The 24,701-nt window shown below is 34.4% G+C and overlaps 1 protein-coding gene across 1 annotated transcript in view; it reads left to right on the forward strand.

Moving 5' to 3' along the window:
- The window catches only part of RSPO3 (R-spondin 3), a 75,438-nt gene that overhangs the window by 33,335 nt on the left and 17,402 nt on the right, over window positions 1-24,701 (forward strand). Inside the window, exon 4 of the mRNA XM_004673834.2 lies at window positions 1,306-1,503. Coding sequence (XP_004673891.1) covers window positions 1,306-1,503 — 198 coding nt within the window. The remainder of the gene's footprint in view (window positions 1-1,305; window positions 1,504-24,701) is intronic.

Raw genomic sequence — 24,701 nt, forward strand, 5'->3', positions numbered from 1 at the left:
GGGTTAAAATACAGCACTATGAAGCAATCCCCAGTCACTGAAGCATGAGTTTGATTCCCCACCAGGGAGCTGACCCACATGGCACAGCAGACCTCTCCTGACCTGCCCAGTGCTCCCCTCAACAGTGTATTTCAGTTAGTTGGCCTGTTCTGCTCCCCACTCTGTCTCTGGTGAATCCTCTCACTGCCTCACACCTCTGCTGTACCCAAGTTCTTGTTTGCATAAATAAATAATTCTTTTTAAAAAAGAAGAGTTTTGCAATACAGTAAAAGTAAACATATCTATGTAAAAGCTTTTCAAAAGGTCCATCAGGTCATCTTAGAAATCACTCAGTCCAGTTAATTCTAGGAACAGAATTCACTTAAAATAAGAGTTACCATGCTTGAACCATATTTATTAATAAGTGCAATATTTAAGCACATGATAACTCAAGTAGAAAAGTGAGCTGTACTCTAAGGACCTGTATTTAATTTTTGCTTAGCCATTCTCAATATACAAGTTCTCAAAGTGTTCCCACTACCTACAAATCAGCATCACCTGTATTGCTAGAAATGCAAATTTTTAGATACTACTACATTCAACTGAAGTGCAAACTCTGGGTTTCAGCAATTCTCCAGGGGATTCTGTTGCACACTACCGCTTGAGAACTAATTATTTAGCACAAATAATGACTACTCTATCCAGTTAATATCCGGATTGATCAGTAATTTATCAGTGCTTTAGAAATTGCAAGTATTGGTAAGTTGTAATTATGTTAGTGCCTGGGAAAATTAAATCTAGAGTAAAAAAATGAACCTAATAGGGCCCTCCCTGGTGGCGCAGCGGGTTGAAGCACTGCACTGAGAAGCTAAAGCCACTCCGCATGAGTTCGATTCCCGCCTGCCCCGGAGGTGACCACATGGCGTGGCAGACCTCTCCTGACCCGCCCGCTGCTCCCCTCAGCAGTGTACTTCGTCGATCTGCCTGTTCTGCTCCCCTCTCTGTCTCTGATGAAGCCTCTCACCTCCCCGAGCCTCTGGCCTGTACCCCAGTTCTATATGCATAAATAAATCTTAAAAAAAAAAAAATGAACCTAATAGAGAATAAGTCTACCTGTTAATATTAGCACTAAAAAACTGAAAACATTTTGTACCTGCCTTTCTATATCTTTTTGGTTTATTTTTAAAACATCTTACCCAACCTGGTTCTTCCAGATACCAGCTCAGAATTTTGGCAAATACTAGTGGAAGCAAAGATTTTCATTTATTTAATAATCGTAGCAAAGCCTGTGAGCCAGCGAAGATTAATCCTGCTGTTCTGTTTCAGTGCACTGTGAGGCCAGTGAGTGGAGTCCTTGGAGTTCATGCATGAAGAAAGGAAAAACATGTGGCTTCAAAAGAGGAACTGAAACCCGGGTCCGAGAAATAATACAGCATCCGTCAGCAAAGGGCAATCTGTGCCCCCCCACCAGTGAGACAAGAAAGTGTACAGTGCAAAAAAAGAAGTGTCAAAAGGGAGAACGAGGTACAGTTATATTAACAAAATGTGTTTGCTGGAATCCTCATAATTTGATGCAAATTTCACTTTTTTTCTTAGGGAATAATTGCTATTTTTACTCATATCTAAAATACATACCAAACCATGATAATTATGTGGGCTGAGTGACAGTGTGAAGATGGGATAATTTCTTTAAATGAAGGCTGATATCAAAACTTCACTATTACAAGTATGTTAATTGAGCCCTAACCAAAAAGCTGAATTACAGGTATTTGGTCCTATACAATTCTTTGGGGCCATATTTCTCTTCTCATCCATTTCCTAATGACTAGAAATCTTTTGGAGAGCCTCATAAGCACAAGACCTAAAACCATTTGGTATAACCATGAGCAACTTACTCCTTTCTTCATTGCTCACAAATCAAAGTCTCACAAGTAAGTAGTAAGCTTTTGTGGCTAAATATGTATGTAGTTAAACGTTACACAGGATTTTAAAAATATTCATGACTTGGCATAATCTCATCCAGCTCTGTCAATGTTGCCTCAAATGGCATGAGTTTGTCTTTTTTGATCACTGTGTAGTATTGTATTATGTAGATATATCAAATCTTCTTGGTCTACTTATCTATTACTAAGCAAAATAAGTCAGGAGAAAGACAAATACAGCATGGTGTCACATACTAGAAAATAGAGAAACCAAACAAAGAGTCAGGTTAAGGCCATACTTAAAAATTAACCCTTGAAAGTAAACTGTAGAACTGAGGCACCCAGAGAGGGAGAGTTAGGGTGGGTTGAGAACAAAGTGGGGAAGGAGACTAGACTATGGTGTTGCATTACAGGTGCTTTGGTGGTGGGTGTACTGTAATAATAATACCTGAAATGGGGGGAGAGGTGGAAAGGAAATCATATATTCGCAAAATACAAACACAGTTTAAAACAACGTTATCTCAATGAAAAAATTAAATAAAATATTTAAATGGATATGCCTTTTTTTTTTTAAGATTTATTTATTATTTATGTGTACAGCCAGAGGTGCAGGGGCAGTGAGAGGCTTCACCAGAGACAGAGTGGGGAACAGAACAGGCAGATCAATGAAGTACACTGCTGAGGGGAGCAGCGGATAGGTCAGGAGAGGTCTGCCGCACCATGTGGTCACCTCCAGGGCAGTTGGGGATCAAACTCATGCTTTCACTTCTTAATGCTGTGCTTTAACCTGCTGCACCACCAGGGAGGGCTGTAAATGGATATGTTTTTAATATTGATCTTACATTTAAGGTGAATGACCAAAAGTCACACTTTATGACTGAAATATAAGCATTAATGACATTTTGTTCCTAGTTATTTTTCATTGTATTTGAATTTTATATACGAGCATATAGAATCTATAATTAATATTTTAGTACTGTCAATATTAAATAATTTTTCAGGGCTTGCTCTGAAGCTTTATGATTTCCAAGAAGAAATATGCCATATAATATGATGCCTTAGGGTGATTAAATTTCTACTTAAAAAGTCTTCAGCTGTTGATCTTTAAAATATTTTTTTCCATCTCATTATTGTCCTTAGTACCATTGCCTAATAATAGGTTTTGCACCCTTATATAACTATTGATAGTTAGCTGGTGAGCCAATAAATCATCCTCTTGACTAATTGCAGCTTGAAAGGAGCTTGGCTGCCTATGTAGTTTAACTTCCTTTACTTCTTTTATTCATTCTCTCATTTGTCATCATTTTAAGTCTTGCTAAATGGCCACAAATCATGCTAAGTCCTGAGGATTCGGCACTTAACAGATACTGTTTTTGTTTCAGAGACCAATGGAGTGTTGTGATAGTCAAACAAATAATTATAATTCATATAGTAAGGGAGAGTATAAATATGTGAGCAAAGTTCAGAGGGATCAGAGGAGAGTGTTGTGCAAATGTGAACATTGCTCATATAAGGAAAAATTGGGGTCACCTGTATTTTGCAAACTGTTTCCTAAGTCAAGAGAATTGACCGTCTTCAGAATGTATAAAATCTGTTGTTGCCATTAATAATCAAGTAGTTAATGTGATAAAATTCTTAAAGAGATGGGTTAATTTTTATAAGTTTGTAAGAGGTTTTGATTAAAATTACATTTAAAGAATAAAAGTTGGCAAGTGAAAAAGGCCTTTCTGGCATTTGTTACCAATTAATTTAAAACATCTTAGATTTTAAAAGTTGGATTTAGAAATCAAATATTTCATCACTCTACTTGTTGGTAAGCTCCCCTAGTCATACATTTACTTATGTTTACTAAGTTTTCTTGCAATTTAATGACTTACAGGTGGTCTTTGCTGATAGTATTCTTTTCATAGACTCTACATTACTAATTAGCATTCAGTACAGTTTGCTTTTAAAATATAAGTGCATAAAATCCAATAGAAAATTAAATTATGTTATTAACTAAGTTTATTTCTTTTACTTGATCATGTATTTTTCTAATATAATTTGTTAGAACTTGAGTTATACATTAACACTGAAAATGCCAGTTTTTAAAAGTAGCAAAACTAGATAAATAATACCACAAGAAAATTAACAGTAACCTGTGACACAAGCTTGACTTAAAAGTTACTTTCTGGCAATTTTTTCTACCATTCTGATTAAAAAACAGTGACATTTTCCATTTACAAGAAAAAGTTTATACAACCAGAAAAATGTAGGTGCTTTATTATTTTTCAAATTTGACAGTGCATAAACTTGCCAAGTAGGAAATGTGGATCATATTTATAATCAAAATCAGATTTAGCTCCACTTTTATTTAATATTCTTTTAACATTTTATGTCTGACAGAAATTTGTTTCAATTGCCTACAAGTTTAAGATAGGAAAGAAAGAATTTCTCTCTACTCCTCTAACCTAATAGCTATCTTAATGTAAGCTTGTCAAAAATCAAAAGTCCTATTTAAAATATTAAGAAACTAAATGGAAAATGTTAAAAAAAAAAAGAACTGGACATGCCACTATAACAAATATAACATCAAAATAATAGCATTATACATGATACTCTCATTGAGGTTTTACAATTTATGCATGAAGATAAACATAATAAAGTTTAAAGATATGAGTTCTCCATACTCCTATACTCCACTTGAATAGTTAGAGCAAGAGTTGTTCTTAAATACTGATTCATAAGATAAGAATTTTCAAGTTCATTACTTGACCATTTAGTGTAGATGAGTGTGCTAAGAAATAAGGATTCTTTTAAAGAAATTTAGCCTAAAAATCATGAATTTAAATTTACATCTATCATCCCTGTCTCGAAGATGAACAATAGACAGAGGTAGATATCTTGAATTTGGGAAAGGTATAGAGCATGTGTTCAGAATTATTTTTATTTATTTATTTATTTATTTTTTTTTTGGTGTGCTATAATTGCCAGAGGCAAAGTCTCTGGGGGAAGAGTGATAAGATCCAGAAATGACTTTCCAAAATGTTCACAAAAAAGTTGAATAGAAGGAAGTAGTTTTCAGTAAGAGAATGGATCATTCTAGTTGTGAAGTACTTTTTATAGGAATAAGTTGAAAATTCAATTGTAAAATTTGACACACACATTTTGCTTTACTAACATTCTTCTCATACTTAGCATAGTTATAGTAAATGAATCTGAGGTAAAAGTGTAAATTTTCCCCAAATCTAACTTTTTATCTAATGTGCTATTTATTCACAACACTTAGGATTATTTCACTGTATCTACCTTATTTATTAGTCTCCCATTCTCAATCCATAACTAGACTTACTAAGTAGTTAGTACTAATGCAATAGTTTTTACCTTGAACCTATCATGATTTATTTATTCATAGGCAATTTCAAAAGCATATTTACATATTTTAAACAATTCTAAAGGTAATGCAACTAGACTAATATCTAAAACTTTTAAAATGTATTGATATAGAATTAAAAAGGAGAAAATGTATCTCAGTGATTGACAATGTATTTATTGACTTTTTGATATACTATGTGTAGCCTTTTTAGAAAGGATGAGTGAAAAAGAACAGAGAAATATATATATTATACTACATGAACATATAACATACATACTTGCATTTGAGGCAGATGGGTGACTGGGAAGGAAAAGGGAGAGGACACAAAAGGAGGATCACCAAATATGTTTCTCATTCATTTGTGTATTAATTTATGAAGAGAATTTCCTGTAGATATTGAGGAAAATCATAAAGAATAAAAATATGTTGTTCTTTGGCTAACTGCATGAGGAAGACTCTGATTAATTACTTGTAATGTTTATTTTTGAAATAGAGAAGAGAGAGAAGAGCAGAATCATGTAAGAAATGGAACAGTGCTACTTTCTTGATATAAGAAAGAAATAGCTTTCTTCCTAGGAGAGAAAGAGAAAAGGAATCCATTACAATATAACTAAATATAAGGTCCGGAGATATTTCTAGAAAAGAAACAAGTGTGGGAATTAATTCTTTATTTGATATATATTGTAGGTCATACTATATGACTTACCCAATTTAAATAAAATATAAAGATTACCTTCTGTCTGTATCACTTCAAAAAATAAAAGTAATAAAAATATATTAGGTTTTACATTCTAAAGAAAAAATGTTATAGGTGAACCTGTAAGTTGCTATCAATCATGCACTAAAAGACCAGTATTATATTCATTATGGTTATAATGAACACAATATTTTACGTTACAGCAAACTCAGTTTTTAAAAATCAAACAGATAGAGTGACTCTGCTTTGTTCTTAGATTTGTTCCTCTGACTTTTAGTTGGTCCCTAAAATCTTTGTGACCTCTATTCCAATGACAAATAGCTACATGTTCTACAAGAAGGATGTATATTAAATATTGATCCTGATTCAAAACAAAACATTTAGCCAAGATTTCCAGAATAGTTGATTAAAATCCAAGTGGATGAATTCATTAGCCCAAAATTGTAATTTGCTAACTGGTGTACAGCAGTTTGATATAGCCTTTTCCCACGTTCATCTCATACAGGCAAGCCAATGCCCATGGCCACCCATCCTGTTTAAGCACTAGAGGATGCACACTTTCTGCTTTCGCCTTACTCTAATCAGACTAGCCATTTGACATATACCAGAGAAAATTCAACAAAATACAGAATTAAGATAGCAAAGGCATTAGGCACTATGTTTTTCAAGCAGGCATGACTGTGCTCCCCAGGGGACATTTCAGAGGATCAGAACCTAGGAAAGAAGAACGCTGCAGGCACCCAATGGGTGGTACTCCTAAAATCCTATCATGCACAGTACAGCTTTCATACCAAAAATTATCTATCAATAGTGCAAAGAATGAGACACCCTAGTATAAATCAACAGTGTCTCTTTGTTATTCTTTCCTGGTGTATATTCAGCTCCTACCCAAACAACTAGCTTGTTCAGATTCTAGGAAAGATCAATTGAAATGAAAAATTGCACATGGTACAAAGCTTGGTAACAAGGACAAGATGGTGGAACACAGAGAATTTGTCCCCAAATATAAAAGTGATAGTAAGTTTTGTTAACAATTAATGTTCTTTTACTTTAAAATATATCAATACCAGGAAAAAATATTCAATAGTTGAAAACCTTTGAGAAAGGTAGTCTGTTGCAGTAAATAATATCCTTTATTCTCAGAGGAATGTTCCTTAATGTGAATGCCTTTATTTCCTCTTAAAGGCGAAGCCTTTTAAGTGACCTACCAGTTGTTTAATCACTGTATTCCTTTGTAATTATCAAGACTAATTGTGTGGCGACAACGTTCTTTTGTTTTTTAATGATCTCCTATCTTTTTAGGTTGAACCAAATAGAACTGCCATTTTTAGGTTATACAAGACAAAATATTAGCAATTGATATAGTTCAACCCAAATATTTCAAAAATGATTCCTTTAAGTTCTATAAATAGTAAGCCAGATCTAAAGTACAGCTGTTACTGATAGAAAAATTACAGTTTTTAAGATTGCTCATCTTAATTTAAATTTAACTTTTAATAACCAAATAAATCTATTACTATTTTTGATGGATGTAAGATTCACTAGTATCTAAAGAACCCCATAAAAACACAGTTCATCCTCAGATCTTTTTCAGTCATGTTCACTCATGGCCTACTTGCTGACTTTTATTTACTTTTTCTCCTTAGTTAGATTGCTCATTTCTTAACTCTTTTTTGTTTTATTCCCACCAACTCCAGTTTATTTCTTAAGACATAAAATCAGGTACAAATTCAGTGAATATGTGTCAGAATGTATTGTCTTGGAGATAAAAAAAATAACATACCCTCTGGCACAGACCCCAGACTCACTCATTGTTTCCTCTGACAGTGGCTTTACAATAGCAGAATCTTTGTGAAGATTCTCTGTTGCCTAGGTTTGTAGGTTAAAGGTTATGTCAAGACCCCTTGTATGCAAAATTTACCCAGCAATAATGGAGTAGGATTAGAATCAGCACCTAGATAGTTTTGAAAAAACATGAAATAACAATAGTTAGGTTTCTAGCATCCAACACATTTTCAATCTCATTGTATGTACTTGAACTTCTCAATGTTAAAGGAAAACCTCTGCATAAAATACGTTTTTTAAGTCATGCCTTGCAATCATGGTACAGTCACTTAAAAAATAATTTAACCAGTGGGCATTATTTATATTATTAATACCAACTTAGTATCATGCCATTTTTGTAGACTGTAAGATTTTGGGGACATTATTCATGATGGTCATAATTCATGGTGTACATTATTGATGCTAAGAAATACTGTTATTTAAGTAGCCCCTTGTTATGAAGGTAGAAAAATTATGCTTAATGTTTTTTATCCATGTCACTAGGTTGATCAAATGTACTTCACTTTTCCCATTCTAAAGTAATATTTACAACAAATTACCTTTGCAAATGCCTATATTTCCTGAAGTCTTATAGATATATTTGATGTTTATAAATCTAATGCTTTCATCTCATTATAATGTGTAATACACACACTCTTGTCAGGTTATTGAATATAGTGTCTGTACAAGTCATTCTCAGTCTACAGGTCATTCTCAGTTCCTAAACAATGATGTTGCCATTTTTTGTACCTTGTACATGGGGATCAAAATTGTTTCCATTATCTTTGACAGCATAACAAGTAGCCCCAAGACATTGAAACCTAAAGTAACAATCATTAATTTAACAATAAATGTAAGTAAACAGTTTGGATTGAGATTCATTGTGCAGTTCTACAAAGCTACCTTGTGTGGTTCACTGACTGAGTACTAATGACATTGTGCTGTTTCAATCATCATCAAGATAGCTAGGTGTCCTAAGAAAGATGGGTGAACAGTTCCTCATGTGGGTAAGCTCAGAACTGGCACAGCTTTAAGGATTGAGAAATAGATTATACCTCTTAATGATACAAGAGCCAAAGTTAATTTGTAAATGATATATGTATACAAGGGATGGGTGGAGAATTGTACCCATTTTCACAATCTGCCACAGAGGTCCTTGTACTATTTGTCATTGGATGAGTGAAATTATTCACTCAACATTCTCTTACTGTCTAGAGTACACCTTCTTCCTCTGTAAAAACACACTCAGTGGGTAACACAGGAGGTGTTGTATAAATTATTTCTATTGTCTTGTCAAATTGTAAAGAGAAGGATAAGAAAAATAAATCCAAGTCTAGGTCAAGATACCATCATACATTCAATAAATATTATGCAACTACCATTTATATGCTGGGCTAATGCTATAGTAATGAACCTGAAAGCCAAAAGTTCCTTTCATCGTGTATCTTACATTCTCGGTGTTGGCATCATAGTTTTGTTTGATCCTCAAGGGAATGACCATTGTAGTGTCTACCTGTGTATACACGTTTTTCTTTACTGCTTGCTCTCTCGTAGTTGCAGTCTTCATTAGAGTTTTCTAGCACATACAAAGTCCTTTGTTTCCATCTATTTTTGTTTTGGTGCCAAGGCAAATATACAAAGACACACACACATACATATATATATCTCCATGCCCTCATGTTAATATGGTAATATGTATTTGTAAGATGTCTAAGTAGGGTTAAAGGTATAACTTGTGGTTCTGGAACAGAGCTGAGTTAACGGACTCTTTAGAGAAATGATCCCAAGACCTTGGCTTCATTTAGAGCCTGTTCTAGCCAACTGAGATCCCTGCCAATTAGGAGGGTTCCCTAGAGAGAGACTCAGAGAGCATCAGCATAAATTTAAATTCTGGACCCCCAAATATAGTTTCCAAAAAGGCCTTCTTGTCCTTTGCTAATTACAAAGTAAACATTTCTCCAGCAAAAAGACACTTCCTTCTTTCAAAGCTCCTGTCCTCCTTCCCACCTCCCTAACACAGTCACTTCTTAAAACTGCTAGTGTTGCTGAAACCTCTCTGGCAGAGAAGACACCCAAATTTGAAGACACAAAAGAATTATTCTTTTCATAGATTATTATCTTGTTCTCTTTTTATCTACTCCCGCTACTTTTTCTTAGAAGCATCACAGACTAACTTTGTAGATTGTTATAGCCTGACAGAAAGGACTGGATACCTTGGCCGTAGGCTTCCCAAGCCTCAGCAGTGCTGACCAGGTTGCAATTAAATGCTGTGACATCATGAAAACAAAAGTATTTTCAGGCTTCTTTGTTCTCTTTTTTATATGTTAGCACCATGTCATTTTTAGCATGATGAATGCAATGCACCACTCAAAAGTTTAAACTCTTGTATATTGCTCTCAAGCCAGATCTCGGATACAATGATGTATACATGCATATGTTTTTCTCTCTTTATTGGTCTTCTTGTCCCTTGCTGCAGCCTTCTCCGCTCAGAAGAGCTGGGTCTGCGTAGCCATTCCTTTACATCTACATTGCTCCCGATGCAAAAGTTTAGTTGCTTTCTCTCTTTCAGTGTTCATTCATCTAATCTGAGGAAATTACTCAAATTGACCTTGCGTAAGTCACATTCCACCCCTTACACCAGTCACTGTCATAGGGGAATGCTGATCAGTCTGTCTAAGTTACATACCCATTATTGAAGCCAAGAAATGTGAACCATTTTGATTGACACACAAAAATAGAGCACTAGGTTGATAAAAGCAAATGTAAATGACCACCGTCCGAAACAACAACAAAAAAGGAGGGTTCAAAGTTTGCAAACTCTAGTTTATCCACTTTTATGTGGTAATCCATGTCCAATATTGCATACAGAAAATAAATTTAAGTGAGGAAGAATAACAAAAATTTTCCTACATTAGACTAGAGAGATATGTCCAGCATAATGCTAACATTATTTTTAATTTAACTAATTTTTTTCTGCTTTGTCAGAAACATCTTTATGTGGCTAAACTGGCTCTGAAATGAATAGCAAAAGAATCCTCTACTCATGTGAATGGTCTCTGGGATTGATTTGTACAAACTTAAGTAAAGACATGTCCATTCCATTTCTAGCTGCTGAGTGTTCTGTGTAAAATGTCCAGTGTGGGTAATGACCTTTTGCTTGATTAAGCATCAGGCCACTGAAACCTTAAAATTAACTCAAACCTAATTACTGGACTTTTATGTTTATACTGTGTATACACCACCCGGTCATAACTCCAGCCTCTGTTAGCCCAGGCTGACATAATTAAGAAATAAGTCTTGTAAAGGGTTGTTTTGTTTATTTGTTGTTTCTACTCAAAAAGCCTGTTTTTTCTTTTTGCAAAGTATCAAATTTAAGTATTTCTGGACAGAGTACAATTATGTTTTTACATTTCAATGCAAAAAATATACATTTTCAATGAGCTATTTTCCTTTTACTTTTGTATTACGTAATATCTAATATTCTGAAAGAACAATGACACTTTTCACTGATGGCTTAAATAACATCATATTTTAGGCAAGGAAATATCAACATGGCAAACTGACTCTTGGGAAAGATTGAAAAAAAATGCTAATTCCAAAAGTAAAGCACATGGAGATGTATGTACACATAAAACCAGCAATTAATATCTAAATATTGTAACCTGTGAACAAAAATTATCCAACAGATACAATTTACCAGTTTTTCATAATGTACTTAGTAGACTGCTGTTTAGACAGAATTATTTTTATGGGCTTTGGACATATGGTAGTGAAATTCCCCTCAGAATGATAAGTATAACCTATAAATATCTGTTGTGCTATTCATCTGGTTTTGAACTAACATCAAAATCATAAAGGAAATTTGTTTTTTTATTTCAAATTTGATTTGTGTTTAATTGCAAAGAGTTTATTGAAGTATTTCACTGGCAGATCTGTGATAGATTTACACTTGTCCTATCTGTCAAATGTAGCTTTGAAATTACGTAGGAGAAACATGTATACTAATGTATAAACATTAAAATTAAATTTTGTATTTAGTTTCTCTGTCTCTGCCCTTTTGCCTACTACTCTGTTTTATGCCCAGAGACCCCTTCATGCTGCTTTCTACCCTGTCTTCTTATCCTTCCCTCCCATCCCTGCAAGCTTTCTCAATTTTTAAAGAATTACCGGTTTATAGAATCACTGTTTCTTTTCTTGCTCAGTCTTCAAGATATGATTTTGAATATTTGTGTCAGCTTACTGAAGTAAGAAAGTACCAGATAGTTTGAAAATCAAAACCATCTCAATTCAATTCTGGATTTGCTGTTTATATCTCTTTATTAGTCTTCAAAAAAGCATTAATTTTAGTTATCAAGTATAGCCTACATACTAAGGTACATATGAATACCTTAGTCATGCACACATGTATACCATAGTGGTATACAGGGATGATCAACATGGGTTCCCATTTTGCTTTTGCTGCTGTAATAAAAATCTCTGTAATATTAATAAACTAATGCACTAACTTTCTGTCAAAAGGAAAAGATGTGATGCATCAAAGAATTTAGAATACAGATTCTGGAGCCATAGTACCTATCTTCAAATCTCAGTTGTGCTTGTACTAGCTAGCTATATGATTTAAGCAATTACTTAGCCTTTGTGTACCCTATTTTCTCATCTGTAAATGGAGATATAGAAGAGTTACAGTGGGGATTTACAGTGAGAAGTCAAAACTTGTGATTGTCCCATGATAAGCACTAAATAATTATGAAAGCTACTATAAAATGGAGCCTCATTTGACTGGCTAAATCAAAGTATATGAATTTTTAAATATGAATGCTTTCTGCCAGATTACTTTTCAAAAAGGTTTTAATGGTTCACATTTACGGTATTTCAGAAATGACTAGTTTCTTATGTCTTTGCCATTACATATGTTTCAGTTCTTTAAAATCTTGCCAATCTGATGGGTTAGCAAATGGCATTCTACTATTTTATTGCTGATATTTTTCTAACAGTAAGTAAAATTATCTATATAGGATATTTACCTATTTATATGTTTTCCTTATTTTTAGCAATTTCTTTTCTGAATAAGAGCTTTTTGTATAGCAGGGCTATTATACAATAATGTGTGGTTAGTGAATAATTTTCCTATTTTATTTATTTTATTATAATTTTAGTGGACTTTGAAAAAAATATTTATTTTTCCATACAAAACTTGGGTACAGACCAAAGGTGCAGGGACAGTGAGAGGACTCACTAGAGACAGAGTGGGGAGCAGAACAGGCAGATCCACAAAGTACAGCTGAGGGGAGCAGCAGGCAGGACAGGAGAGGTCTGCTGCACTCATTGTATGGGTCAGCTCCCTGGCTGGGGATAGAACTCTGCTGAAGTGGCTGCAGTTAGCTTCTCAGTGCTATGCTGTGCTGTGCTTTAATCCTTTGAGCCACCCAGGAGGGCCCAATTTCAGCAGATTTTTTTCCTCTCTTTTAAATAACCACAATTTTTCCTTCTCGGTTGCTGATTTTTAAATAATTTGTTAGATACTGTAATCTTATATATGCAACAAACATGTATTGAATAGTGATTGTTGCCTGACATATTGATAGTATGGCACACTAGCATAAATGTATTTGTGTGTGCATATGATGATCGATTCTCTGTATCTATATAGGTCTATCTATCTAAGCTCTCTTGCCCTTAATCTCTTAGAAACTCTCTATTGCCTTTACATATGTAATAATGAGGATGTGTGTGTTAGGGCTAATCTTAGCCCTTTTGTGCAGTTATAGCAAAATCTGACATAAGTAGTGACAGAAAGGAGAATCCTGGTACATTATTGTTCCCATTATGCTTGCTTGATAGACACAATACTTTCTGTAGTTCTGCTTTAATCATCTCCATTAATGCCTGTGCAGTTATTAAATTTGTCAAGCTACACAAATATTTAATAATGTAACACTACACAAACTTTAGCCCTTTTTGACTTTCTATGCATCAAGCCCTATTTTAAAACATCAAAGGGAGCCCCCTACATGAGCTACCCTTGGCTGCAACAATGGAAAACCAACAGTATGCCCCCAATAAAATGGGTCTTTCTTGGTGAATTTGTTCATTCTGCAGAGAGAAGGGGGAATTGGGCCAGATATTCGGGAAAGTATTGGAACTCTAAGCTAAGAGAGTTCTCCCTGAAAAGATGTTCTAAGAAGGGGCACTAAAAAAGAGGACCAAAAATGAAAAGGAACAAAAATGCAAGCAGGAAGACTGTTACAGGAGAAGCTGACTTTTAATAGCATTTTAACTTACTCTTTTTTGCCCCTGGTAACAGATTGCAGGATTAGCTACAGATGCTTACAAAAAAGAAGAAAATGAACTAGCAACATTGTTTTAAAATGGGTTTTATAATAGAACCCTCTATATTAATGGAGTCTTTTACAGAGCCCAATATACATAGTAGGTAAAATCAGATATGCTTATTGTTAGTGAGGATATGAGTAATTAGAAATTTAGTACACTGTTGGTAGACATGTGTAATGGCCAAGCCATCACAGAGAATAATATGGTGGTTTCTCAAAAATTTAAAAATAGAATTGCCATATGATTCAGCATTCCACATCTAGATGTCTGTCCAAAAGAACTGAAAGCAGTGTGGGAAAGACATTTACATACCCATGTTAATAGCAAAGCCATTAGCAATAGCCAAAAAGTAGAAGCATCCCAAGTGCTTCTACTAACAGATGAACAAATAAGTAATATGTGTTATGTGCATATAATGGGACATTATTCATCATTAAAAAAGGAAAAAGGTTCTGACTATGCTACAACACAGATGAATCATTAAAATACAATGCTAAGTGGAATATGCCAGTCATAAATAGATAAATATGGTGGAATTCCACTTAGAAGTTATTTACAGTAGTACAATTCATTAAGAAAGAAAATAGTCTGTGATTTCCAGGTTGGGGATTATGGAAAGGAATGGAGAATTGTTATTTAATGGACACGGAATTTCAGTTTTGCAAGACAAAAGATTTCTGGAGATGGATGATAACAGTGATTGCACAATTGTGTGAACGAATGTACTTAATACCACTGACCTGTTTAGACATCCACACATTGTTTAACATTTAAACATGGCTAAAGTGTTAAATTTTCTATGTATTTCACCACAGTTTAAAATAATACAAGTATATAGAAGTTCTTGTATTGACAGACTAACCAACCAAGAGTTCCTTGCTGGAGTACTACATATGTAAACTATTAAGCAAGATGGTTTCTAAAATCTTTTTTATGTGTTTCAGTTATATTCATGATAAAATCTGAACTTGAGAAAATTGTATTTTTTGTTAGGAAAATGGCTTAAAACTCAGAAGGGGAAAAAAATGCGTGCCCTTCAAGTTAGTTTAAAGTTATTTACAGTGGTAAGACACAAAGGTTCTGTCAGGTATCTGAGTGTAATATTATGCTGTAGCTGTGGAATGTAAAGTGACAAAAATAAGTAGCTGTGGATAGCCACTCTCTGGGGATACATTAACATACTGAGCTTTGTATTTGTTTCTCTTATTTTCCCCCCTAAATTTATGGAACTGTCCCACATTTGTCATCCAAAGCAGTAAGATTATGGAAAAGATTCGAAATCTTCTAACATTCCTAACTTATAAGACTGTGCAAATTGTCTTTAGCTCATAGTAATGGTAAACGTATGGCCCCATGTCATTTTGAGCATTGCTTCTTGTTATGTGTCCCACCTAATCCCCTAGCACAATGCTGGATTCAGGGTTCCTGTGATTTATCTCTCCTTTCTGATTGCTAAATGCATAATCTAAAACACTAGGTTGCAAACTGGCCTTAAATTGGCTACAGCTTAGGAGAACTATTCTGAACACTTTTTATATAAACTCTAAAGAGGTCAGATTTAGAAAAATCTCAGCTGCTGTACTTGGATCCCATGAGCCACTGACCATTTATAATTAATATTAATAAATGGCAGATGACAGATGTTTATTGCTTAACTAAAAATGTGTGTGCAATACTAAATTTAAAAAAAAATGAGTTAGTTTAAGACCCAATAGACTTGAATATATGTATTTGGAATTGTGAAAACTACCAACATGTGATCCAGAATCCTCTAACTGCAAACACCTACGCTCTGAGGGATGCATAAAAGTGTTTTTAATTCATCAGGTCTAAATATTTGTTTGCCATGAAACTCTACTCCTTTAAACTAAAATGCTTATTTCACAAACCTATGTCTCTCTGGAAAGGAGACTTAGAAAATTTCAGCATGTCCTTAAGTATTGATCTCACATGTATAAATGTGAGATCTCAGAATTGCTTAACATATACAGCTTTTCTCATAACACACACACACACATACACACACCTATCTCCAAACACTGGGTTGGTTTAAATCTCAACGTTAGCTCCACTAACTATAACAACAGGCAGGAATTTATTCATCTCTAAACCTAAGGAGTTAGGTTATTTAGTTACCTACTTACAGTATTTTGAGAACCAGTTATGATGGACAAAATAGAGACTTCTAGATGCTGAAGAGGAAAAAAATAATGGTTTTCTGAGGGAGCAACAACGGCCAAAATACAGGATTATAATTTGCTTGGAGTGTATGTTGTCCTTACTCAAGTCTAATAACCTTACCCACCTTACCCATTGACAATATTATTTTTTTAAGTTGGCTGTGATTTAATAATATGATTTGTCTAAATATGGCAGTTTTACATAATTATAACATGTAGTTCTTAAAATATTCTGGCCATATCTGCATTGTGGTTATTAACTCCATTAAAGATGAAGAAATTAAGCTTTGAGTGTGAGTAGTTGACTCAAAAACACACACAGGAAGTGGTAGACCCAAGACTCTAACCCAGCCTAGACTCCAAATCTGGGGAGATTTCAAGTCACGAAGACTAAATAGTTTATAACTGTGTTAGCTTGTAAATAAGTTAATCAAGATAAGGGCCTGGATTTTTTGTCTGTTAATCAGGTCTTCATCTCATGTTGTCTCTTTCAACACTTTTGCCACATGTTCAAGATGAACATTTATTTCTATTTGTCTGACCTTTTCTAATTATACCCGCCATACATGTGGTTGGCATTAGCCATTATTTCTTATTATTGTCATTATTACTGATAAAATTAAGAACATTCTATTTCTTCCACCAAATCCACTAAATCTTTCTGGTTTACACACATTCTGTTGTTCAAAGAACAAACTTAAACTTGATGAACAAATTAGACAATGATCCCCCTTTGCTGCAAATCACATGGGTGTTTTGAAGCAAAATGGTTTTCAGAAATTGCCACCATCATATTCAAATACAGTAATTGATTATGTTTGTGGCATCCTGTGGCTTAGACAAAGATACTGTTAGCCAATAAATTCTGTGACCTTCAGTTCTGCTTTATACAATTTCGCAAGGTTATGTTTAAATTTGAATCCTTGCTCAATTGTTTTAAAGTTATAGAAATTAACATTCCACCCAACTATTATAAAATAACAATGAAGACATAAAATCGTTACAAATTGTATTGCAAAAGATCAGAATTTCAACCCAATGTATGAAGTATATATGGTCTCCCAGTGTCGTGTGAATCAGTATGCCAGACATAAAGTGAAGTTCCCACCCCAGGAGGCTTCCAAGCCTGAAGCAAGCTGTAAGTGGATAGAGTTCCAAGAGAGAACACGATGTGCATGTGCGAATAAAGCAGATGCAGCATGACTTTTGGTTTGTTCTTTGGGAACTCACGACTATATGAAAAAATCACATGCTGCTCTCAATTGCTGTAGACATCTGTTGAAGGCACGTGAGATTGACGCTAAGGCAATGATGCAAAATTCCTCCTAGAATATAGTGGCTTAACTTAGAAAACAAGAGAATCTGGCTCTTAGCAGAGTAATAGTTTTGCTCTAACATAAATGTACAGCATGCTTATCCAAGTAGGCAAACACACGGCAGTAAGCTGTTTGTTTGCAGAAAGAATTGAACTATTTTTCTAGTGGTATTATTAGATATCTACTTACAACCTTCATTTTGGGCTGTCAAAGATAGGCCCATTTCTAACAGCGTGTGTGTTTGTGATACCTTGCTCTTGGCAAAGGTTTAAAAATTTAAATAGGCTTTTAAATATTTTTTTTAGACGTGAAATTAAACTCACAAAATGAGCTTAATGGCAAGTTAGTCAGAAACACATGGATATGTTTCCTTTAAATTATATACAGATTTTCAGAATTAAGATGTGGTAAAACCTACTCGTGGTCTATTAAACCTTCTAAAGCACTTAAAGCATAATTAGAGATTTTCAAATTCAAGGAAGGCCTAATGGAAATAAGAACAAATTGGTGGTTGCTATTTTGGCATTGCCAGTATATTTTTACAAACACTTCATTTAGCCTAGTTTTGAAATAGTGGATATGTTTCCATTAAGAAAAGATCAAGAGGTGTGAGGAGAGCAAAGGAAACATGGTATGTTAAGAAATATGAATTATAGGTCCATTGTGCAGCTGCGCCTATATAGGACTTATTTGTTGTGCTGTCCTGTGGGAAGATGAGGTCTGCGGTTTCTCAGGTTGACCTTGCTGCCACCAAAGTTCTGGAACCATTAGAATGGGATTAGTCTTACTACATTTCCCTGAAAGTTTAAGTGTGTGTGTGCTACACAGTAATTACAAATAATAATTACTGGAGTCAGAGAACTGGACACAGAGTCACCAACACATTTATTTAATAAAATCTATTTTATGATCTATTTGTATTTATCCTTAGCCATAGAATAGATTTCTACTTGATGTACTCAGTAAGAGTTTCATAAATCGGTTTGCAAGGATGTCTAAAAGAAATAGGGCTTGGCTTATGGAGAAGCTTTCTGCCTTTGGGCATCTTTATCTTAAGTGCTTGAACTACCCATGGGATCATACCAGTGAGGAACTCCAAAATGTCTTTTGTTTTGACCCTTGCCGTGAGGCACAGACGTATGAAAATATATTCCATTTGAAAACTTTTACTGAATAGATTTTGTAGCACATTTCAAAGTAAAAAGAACTGATTATCCCAGCTATTAAAAATTACTCAATGCTCTTCTCAGTCTCTTTACATTCTATAATTCTTGTCCACTAACATGTTCCCCAAAAAGGGTTTTTTTTAACTGATTTGAGGTAGTATCCTTTTATTTGACCCTTTGTCTCTTATTTGCAGTTTTTCATTGCTTTGTTCATTTGTCTATCTTTGTAAATGCAATTCCTTTAGTAAAGTCCCAAAACATAACATTTAGTGTTTTGTTTTGTTTTTCCCTTGGGTGAGGGTGTAAAGGAATAGGTTGGGAAGTACACATCTCACTGAATAATGAAAACCCAGAAAATCTAAATAAAGGAAAGTTTTGTGTAAATTATAGAATATATTTGAAAGACATAATTGCGTTACTTTCTTCAATTGCATGTGGTTAATCTATTGGTATCAGGTGGAAATCAGTTAAGTGTCAGCTTCGTTATCAAATAATACTTAGTAACTTTTTTTTTTTAATTTATGAGCAAAACGTATTGGAAAACTTCACATTTTTGGATAATTTAAATGCATCAAAAACTACTGTTTAATAGTAACTTGCTTCACATATCTTTTTTCTCCCTGATAATTATTGCAAGTGTCAATTTTAGCACACTTATCACAGTCTGCTCTAAATCATAGACTCGAAATCCACAGACTAAAGCTGATTATTTTTATTATTCAGTGTGAATTCTTTCTTAATCTACAAATTAGTAAGAACATATCTAATATCAAACCTGGCTACTCTTTAAGATTACATTTCTAAAGACTGGTTCACCAAGTATTCTAATACTGACACATAAGGGCATATTATGTGATGGTACTGTTAGCCATATTCTTGCTAAGTTTTATCTAAGTATAAGCTTTGACTATTTATAAAAAAAAAATCACTATTATTTTAAAACACTTATAAAGTGCCCATCTGAAAATGATATGCTCTTGGATACTTTGTAATGTTAAACAGATGCAGACATAAAGACAAAAGTAAATTCCAGAGTATTTTTGCAGCCATGAAACCACTATAAAAAGAGGTTTGTGACCCTAATGTTACCTTAACATTGTCTTCAGCATTTCATATTTAATTATAGTAGATGACTCACCATTATAATAAATATAGATTTATGAGATACTTTAATGTTCTTAAAACAAATGAAAACCACCCAAGAGGAGCCTTACCAACCCTGAGGTTGTCCAGATTGCATTGGCCAAGATTAAGTGGAAGATCATTCATCTCCAAGGGTCATGCAATTAATCTCAGAGTGGGAGTTAAAGCAATGACTAAGCAGAAAAGGAAGCGTAAGTACAAGTCTGTACCAAAAAGGGCTGGATTCAGGGAAATGTTATTTCCTTTCTTGTGAATAGACCTAAAATACTCATTCTTTACCCTCAACTTCTTTGGATCCTAAAATCTCACTTGTTTAATTAGACATGATTTTTATGAATGGTCAAGTGGACAATAAGAGTATGCTTTTTAAAGTGAATGACAATATGTTTTCATGTCTAAGGTGGAAAAATAACTTTTGGGGGTCGCAAGAATGGTAGGATGAATGAATGATATTTGAGGATATAGAATATGAAGATAAAACAAAACACATTTTAAAGAAGAAATATTCTACTCCAGGTTTATATACTTAAATATCAAATAAAAATCAAAGTCCATCTTCAGTTAGTTCAAGTGACACCTGTTACAAATATGGGTTCCTTGTGGCTGAGTTCATACATTCCTGGCAATTCATAGGGCACCCTGTGGCAGCGAATTCTGATTTCAAATTAGCACTACTTGCCCCCCTTTCTACCATAGTGAGGTTCTCAAACCTTTTATTTCAAACTAAGAATTCTTTTGATCTTGGTCCTGTCTTAGTCACAGAACCGTCCTCTAATTGGGGAGTATTCTAGCTCAAGTTTGGCCTGTGTGGGGTTTTTAATGTGATGTGCCACGGCTGACGGCCCATGAAAGTGACGGCAAAGTCTACCACTCACGTCAGTGTTCCCACTGGATATTTTGCTCATTCCTTGGGAATTTAAAAGAATAACAAATAACCAGCAAATCATCAAAAACTATAACATATTGCCCAATTCTTAGGGCTAAGCCAGTAAGGCTGAAATCTGCTCAAATATCCCAGATGTGAAGGCCAAGCCTTTCAAGCTACCAAATTGCGCTAAATGCTTACCAACGACAATCCTGTGTCACAGCTGAACAGTTTGAAGTTTCACTACTTCTTCTTAAACCTAGCAGGCCATACAACCGGCAGCGGCTCGTGTTGGTCCCTGCCAAAAACAAGATGGGGGTGCAAGTGTAATTGGGATTCAATCTGAGGTTGACACCAGATGTTTCATGCCAACAGGAAGTGCTAGTCGCAAGAATTTAATGCTATTCCAGTAACTGATAAGGTGTGAACATAGTATGTCACAAATTGTAAGAACAAATAATCAGAGCAGGGTGAAAACGTAAACATCAAGTAATGTAACCATTAGGTAAAGCAAGAACAGAAAAGTTTTTGAAATGTAAATCGAAATGATGTGTATCTACTTTCCTTTTTATAACAGGTAAATGAGATGAAAGACAGAGAGTAAGGACTCACGAGATGCCAAGCTTTTTTTTTTTTTTTAAAGATTTATTTATTTATGCATAAAAGAACTAGGGTACAGGACAGAGCTGGAGGTGGTGGTGGTGAGAGGATACACCAGAGACAGAGTGGGGAGCAGAACAGGCAGATTTACTGAAGTACACTGCTGAAGGGAGCAGCTTGCGGGTCAGAAGATGTTTGCCAGCCATGTGGGTCAGTTCCCTCTCTGGGGATGGAACTTGGGGGCTGCTGTGGATAGCTTCATAGTGCTGCTCTTTAACCTCCTGTGCCACCAAGGAGGCCCAGAAGCCAAGGTTTTTTGTTTTGTTTTGTTTTTACAAATGTTGGTTTCCTCAAAAGTCCTTTGTAAGTATTATCTAGGGAAAGGGTCAGAGAGAGCCAAACAATGGTCTTAAAGTTTTGTTTTTGTTGTTGGGTGATGTTTGTTTTGTTGTTTTTCAAAAACAGAATAGTGAAATAAATTTTATGACATCATTGGTCTCATAATCTCTGGGCTACAATCCTTCCTTCACTCATTTCTGAAACAGAAATGAACCGTGAAATAGACCTAGCATTTATTGAATAGCAATACATACTTAGCTTCTTCTATAGGGCTGAGTAAAGTATCAAAGGATCTTTCTAGTTATCTTGAAATCAAGTATCAAAAAGTTAATTGTTTCACTGCATAGATTTTTGAACAGTTGGTTATAGATTGTAGTTGATAAGCAGAGTCATTTTGTAGAATTTGGCTAGAAAACAATTATTAAATGACACAGACAACTCCTTGAGTTTCTTTAAGATAGGTATATGTCTTAGTTACTAACCTTATAACAGAATGTATGAACTTAAAGAAGATTTACTGTGGATTGCATTTTTTCCATATAATGAAAAATGAAGGATAAGTAAAATAATGTAATTTGTGGCAACTTAGTATTCTCTACTTCTTCAAAGATTTCCCTGAAAATGAATATTTCCCTAAATACAAATATTCTCCATACTCTAGAGTGTTCATTTATAAGTCAGAACAAATAGTAGGATATCAGTTCCCTATCAGTTTTCAGAGAAAAATACAGTGGGCCAGGGCAACCTCAACATGATAGAACTTTTAGTACCTTAAATTATATATTGCATGTAACACTATAATATTATTATATTTACTTTATATGTATATAATCCTAGGCATTTCCTGAGGATTTTATGTTTGTGAGCTTTTATAAATGAAATTAAATATATCTATGGATGTAAAAATATATATTATTCCAGATTTTTTCATATTATACTTCAAAAGTATAAAAATATTGCTGAGAAGGGCACATCTGTGTCTTTTCACCTATAACTTTTCCTGATTATTTCTAGAAGGCAGACTAAACATGCACTTCTGACATAATACAGCATCCCACTTTGATTTCTGGTTAGCTCAGGAGTCTTTACCAGTTGAAAAAAAGTCTTAGAAAAGGGCAAAACTCTCTGACCTCAGAAGTTCTGATAGGAAGAAATGCAGCAATGAACACAGAGTAGAGAAAACACTGGAATAAATTCTCCTAAGTTCCTAGCCACATTAGTGTGGGAGCATGGAGGAAAACATAATTTCATTCTTAAAGAATCTCTGTGTTTTCGTGGGGTTTTTTCCCTTATAACTGATTTGCAGATGATATAGTCCAGATGAATTTCTGCTTACTAGTAAATCCTTATTCACAAATTGACACTGAAAATGTTTCCACCATATATATATAAATGTCAGATGAGGAGTACGCAAGCACACTACAGTACCATGTTTCACAATTTGGTTAATAATTAGATCAATTTCAGCAAAAGCAAATTTTGGTGTTCATTGGAATTGGATGAATAATAGAAGCATGAGCTTCAAAAAAAATTAAGATGTGGTTTCTTTCTCACACTAGGCTCTCTTTGATCTATCATTTTGCAATTGGCCGTCAATAAATTCAATTTCTCCACATTTCTTGGAATAATATTTCCATAAAGGAAATTGAGGTATTTATGTTCTAACAGCTGTATAGATCAGTGTGCCATTCATAGGTAGGGTTACCCATGCATGTTACTTAAAATATTTGAATAGCAGGATAGTGGTCTTCAAAACTGTTTTAAGCCTAAAATTATGGACGGAACTATAAGAAAACCAAAATATAGTTTGAGCCTGTGATGGTTTTCTAATATTGCCATAAATTACCAAAAAAATAGTGTCTTAAACAACCCAAATTTGTCATCTTACAGAGTGATAGGTCCAAAGGCAAACACAAGTATTTTTAGGCTAAAATAAACTTATTGACAAAACCACATTCCTTTTAGGAGAGAATCTACTTCCTTACATTTTACCATTTGTAGAGTCTTGTATTCCCTGGCTCATGGCTTCTTTCTTGTCTTCAAAGCTACAAATGGCAGGCATTTCCATGGCTTCTTCCACTTTTAAGGATCCATATAATCAACTATAATTAACTTGCATATGTAATTTCAAATATCTCTTCTTTTCAAGACCATCTTGAAAAGCAACCATCATTCCATTGGCAATTTTAATTCCCTTTTGCCATGTGAAGTAACACACTCACAGTTTCTACAATTAATACCTGGTGATCTTTGAGTTCTACCTACCACAGAGCTGTTCTAGAAAAACAGGTCATACTTCTTGGAAGTTTGAAGAATTTACATAACAGTCTCTTAATGGACACTAAGTAAATGGTCGCTGAGCCAAGGACAAACTTTGATTGGCACTGCTCATTTTTGTAAAGAGGACATTTACAATTTCTATGAGAAATTGTTGACAGATTTCAGCTAAATCTGCCCAATTCCTTCATTATTCTCTCTGTTCCCCCTTGAACTATCTTCACTGATTTAGAAAGTTAATGCTTCTCATAAACAGACTGTAGAAAAATATGACTAAGTCTATCATCCCCACCTCATGCATACATGTGTTGTGCATATTAATCAGAGGACAGACTGAAGCCTAGAAATTGGAAGCTGGATGTGATGGTACCGTGAGTAGGACTTGTATCTTTACAGCTCCCAGCTGGGGTGATGTAATGACGCCATGCCTCATATAGAACAATTTTATTTACTGCATCACATCATCACCAAAACCAAAAATTCCTTTACTAAAAGCAGTGTAAAGAAACTAACAAAGCAGTAGAGTTGTGAAAAAGAAAAAGTTAAGTATAATAAAATTACTTAATGCCCCTCTAGAAAATTTGATTTTGTGAATAGAATGGACATTACACCACATAGTTGTTTATGCTTTGTGCAGCTATCATTTATCTTGTGTTGTGTGACTCTGGCATTGAGCATTCTGTTTATTCATCCTTTCATTTGACT

This window comes from Condylura cristata, unplaced genomic scaffold, assembly GCF_000260355.1.
Source record: "Condylura cristata isolate star-nosed mole 26May11 unplaced genomic scaffold, ConCri1.0 scaffold00001, whole genome shotgun sequence".
NCBI lineage: Eukaryota > Metazoa > Chordata > Mammalia > Eulipotyphla > Talpidae > Condylura > Condylura cristata.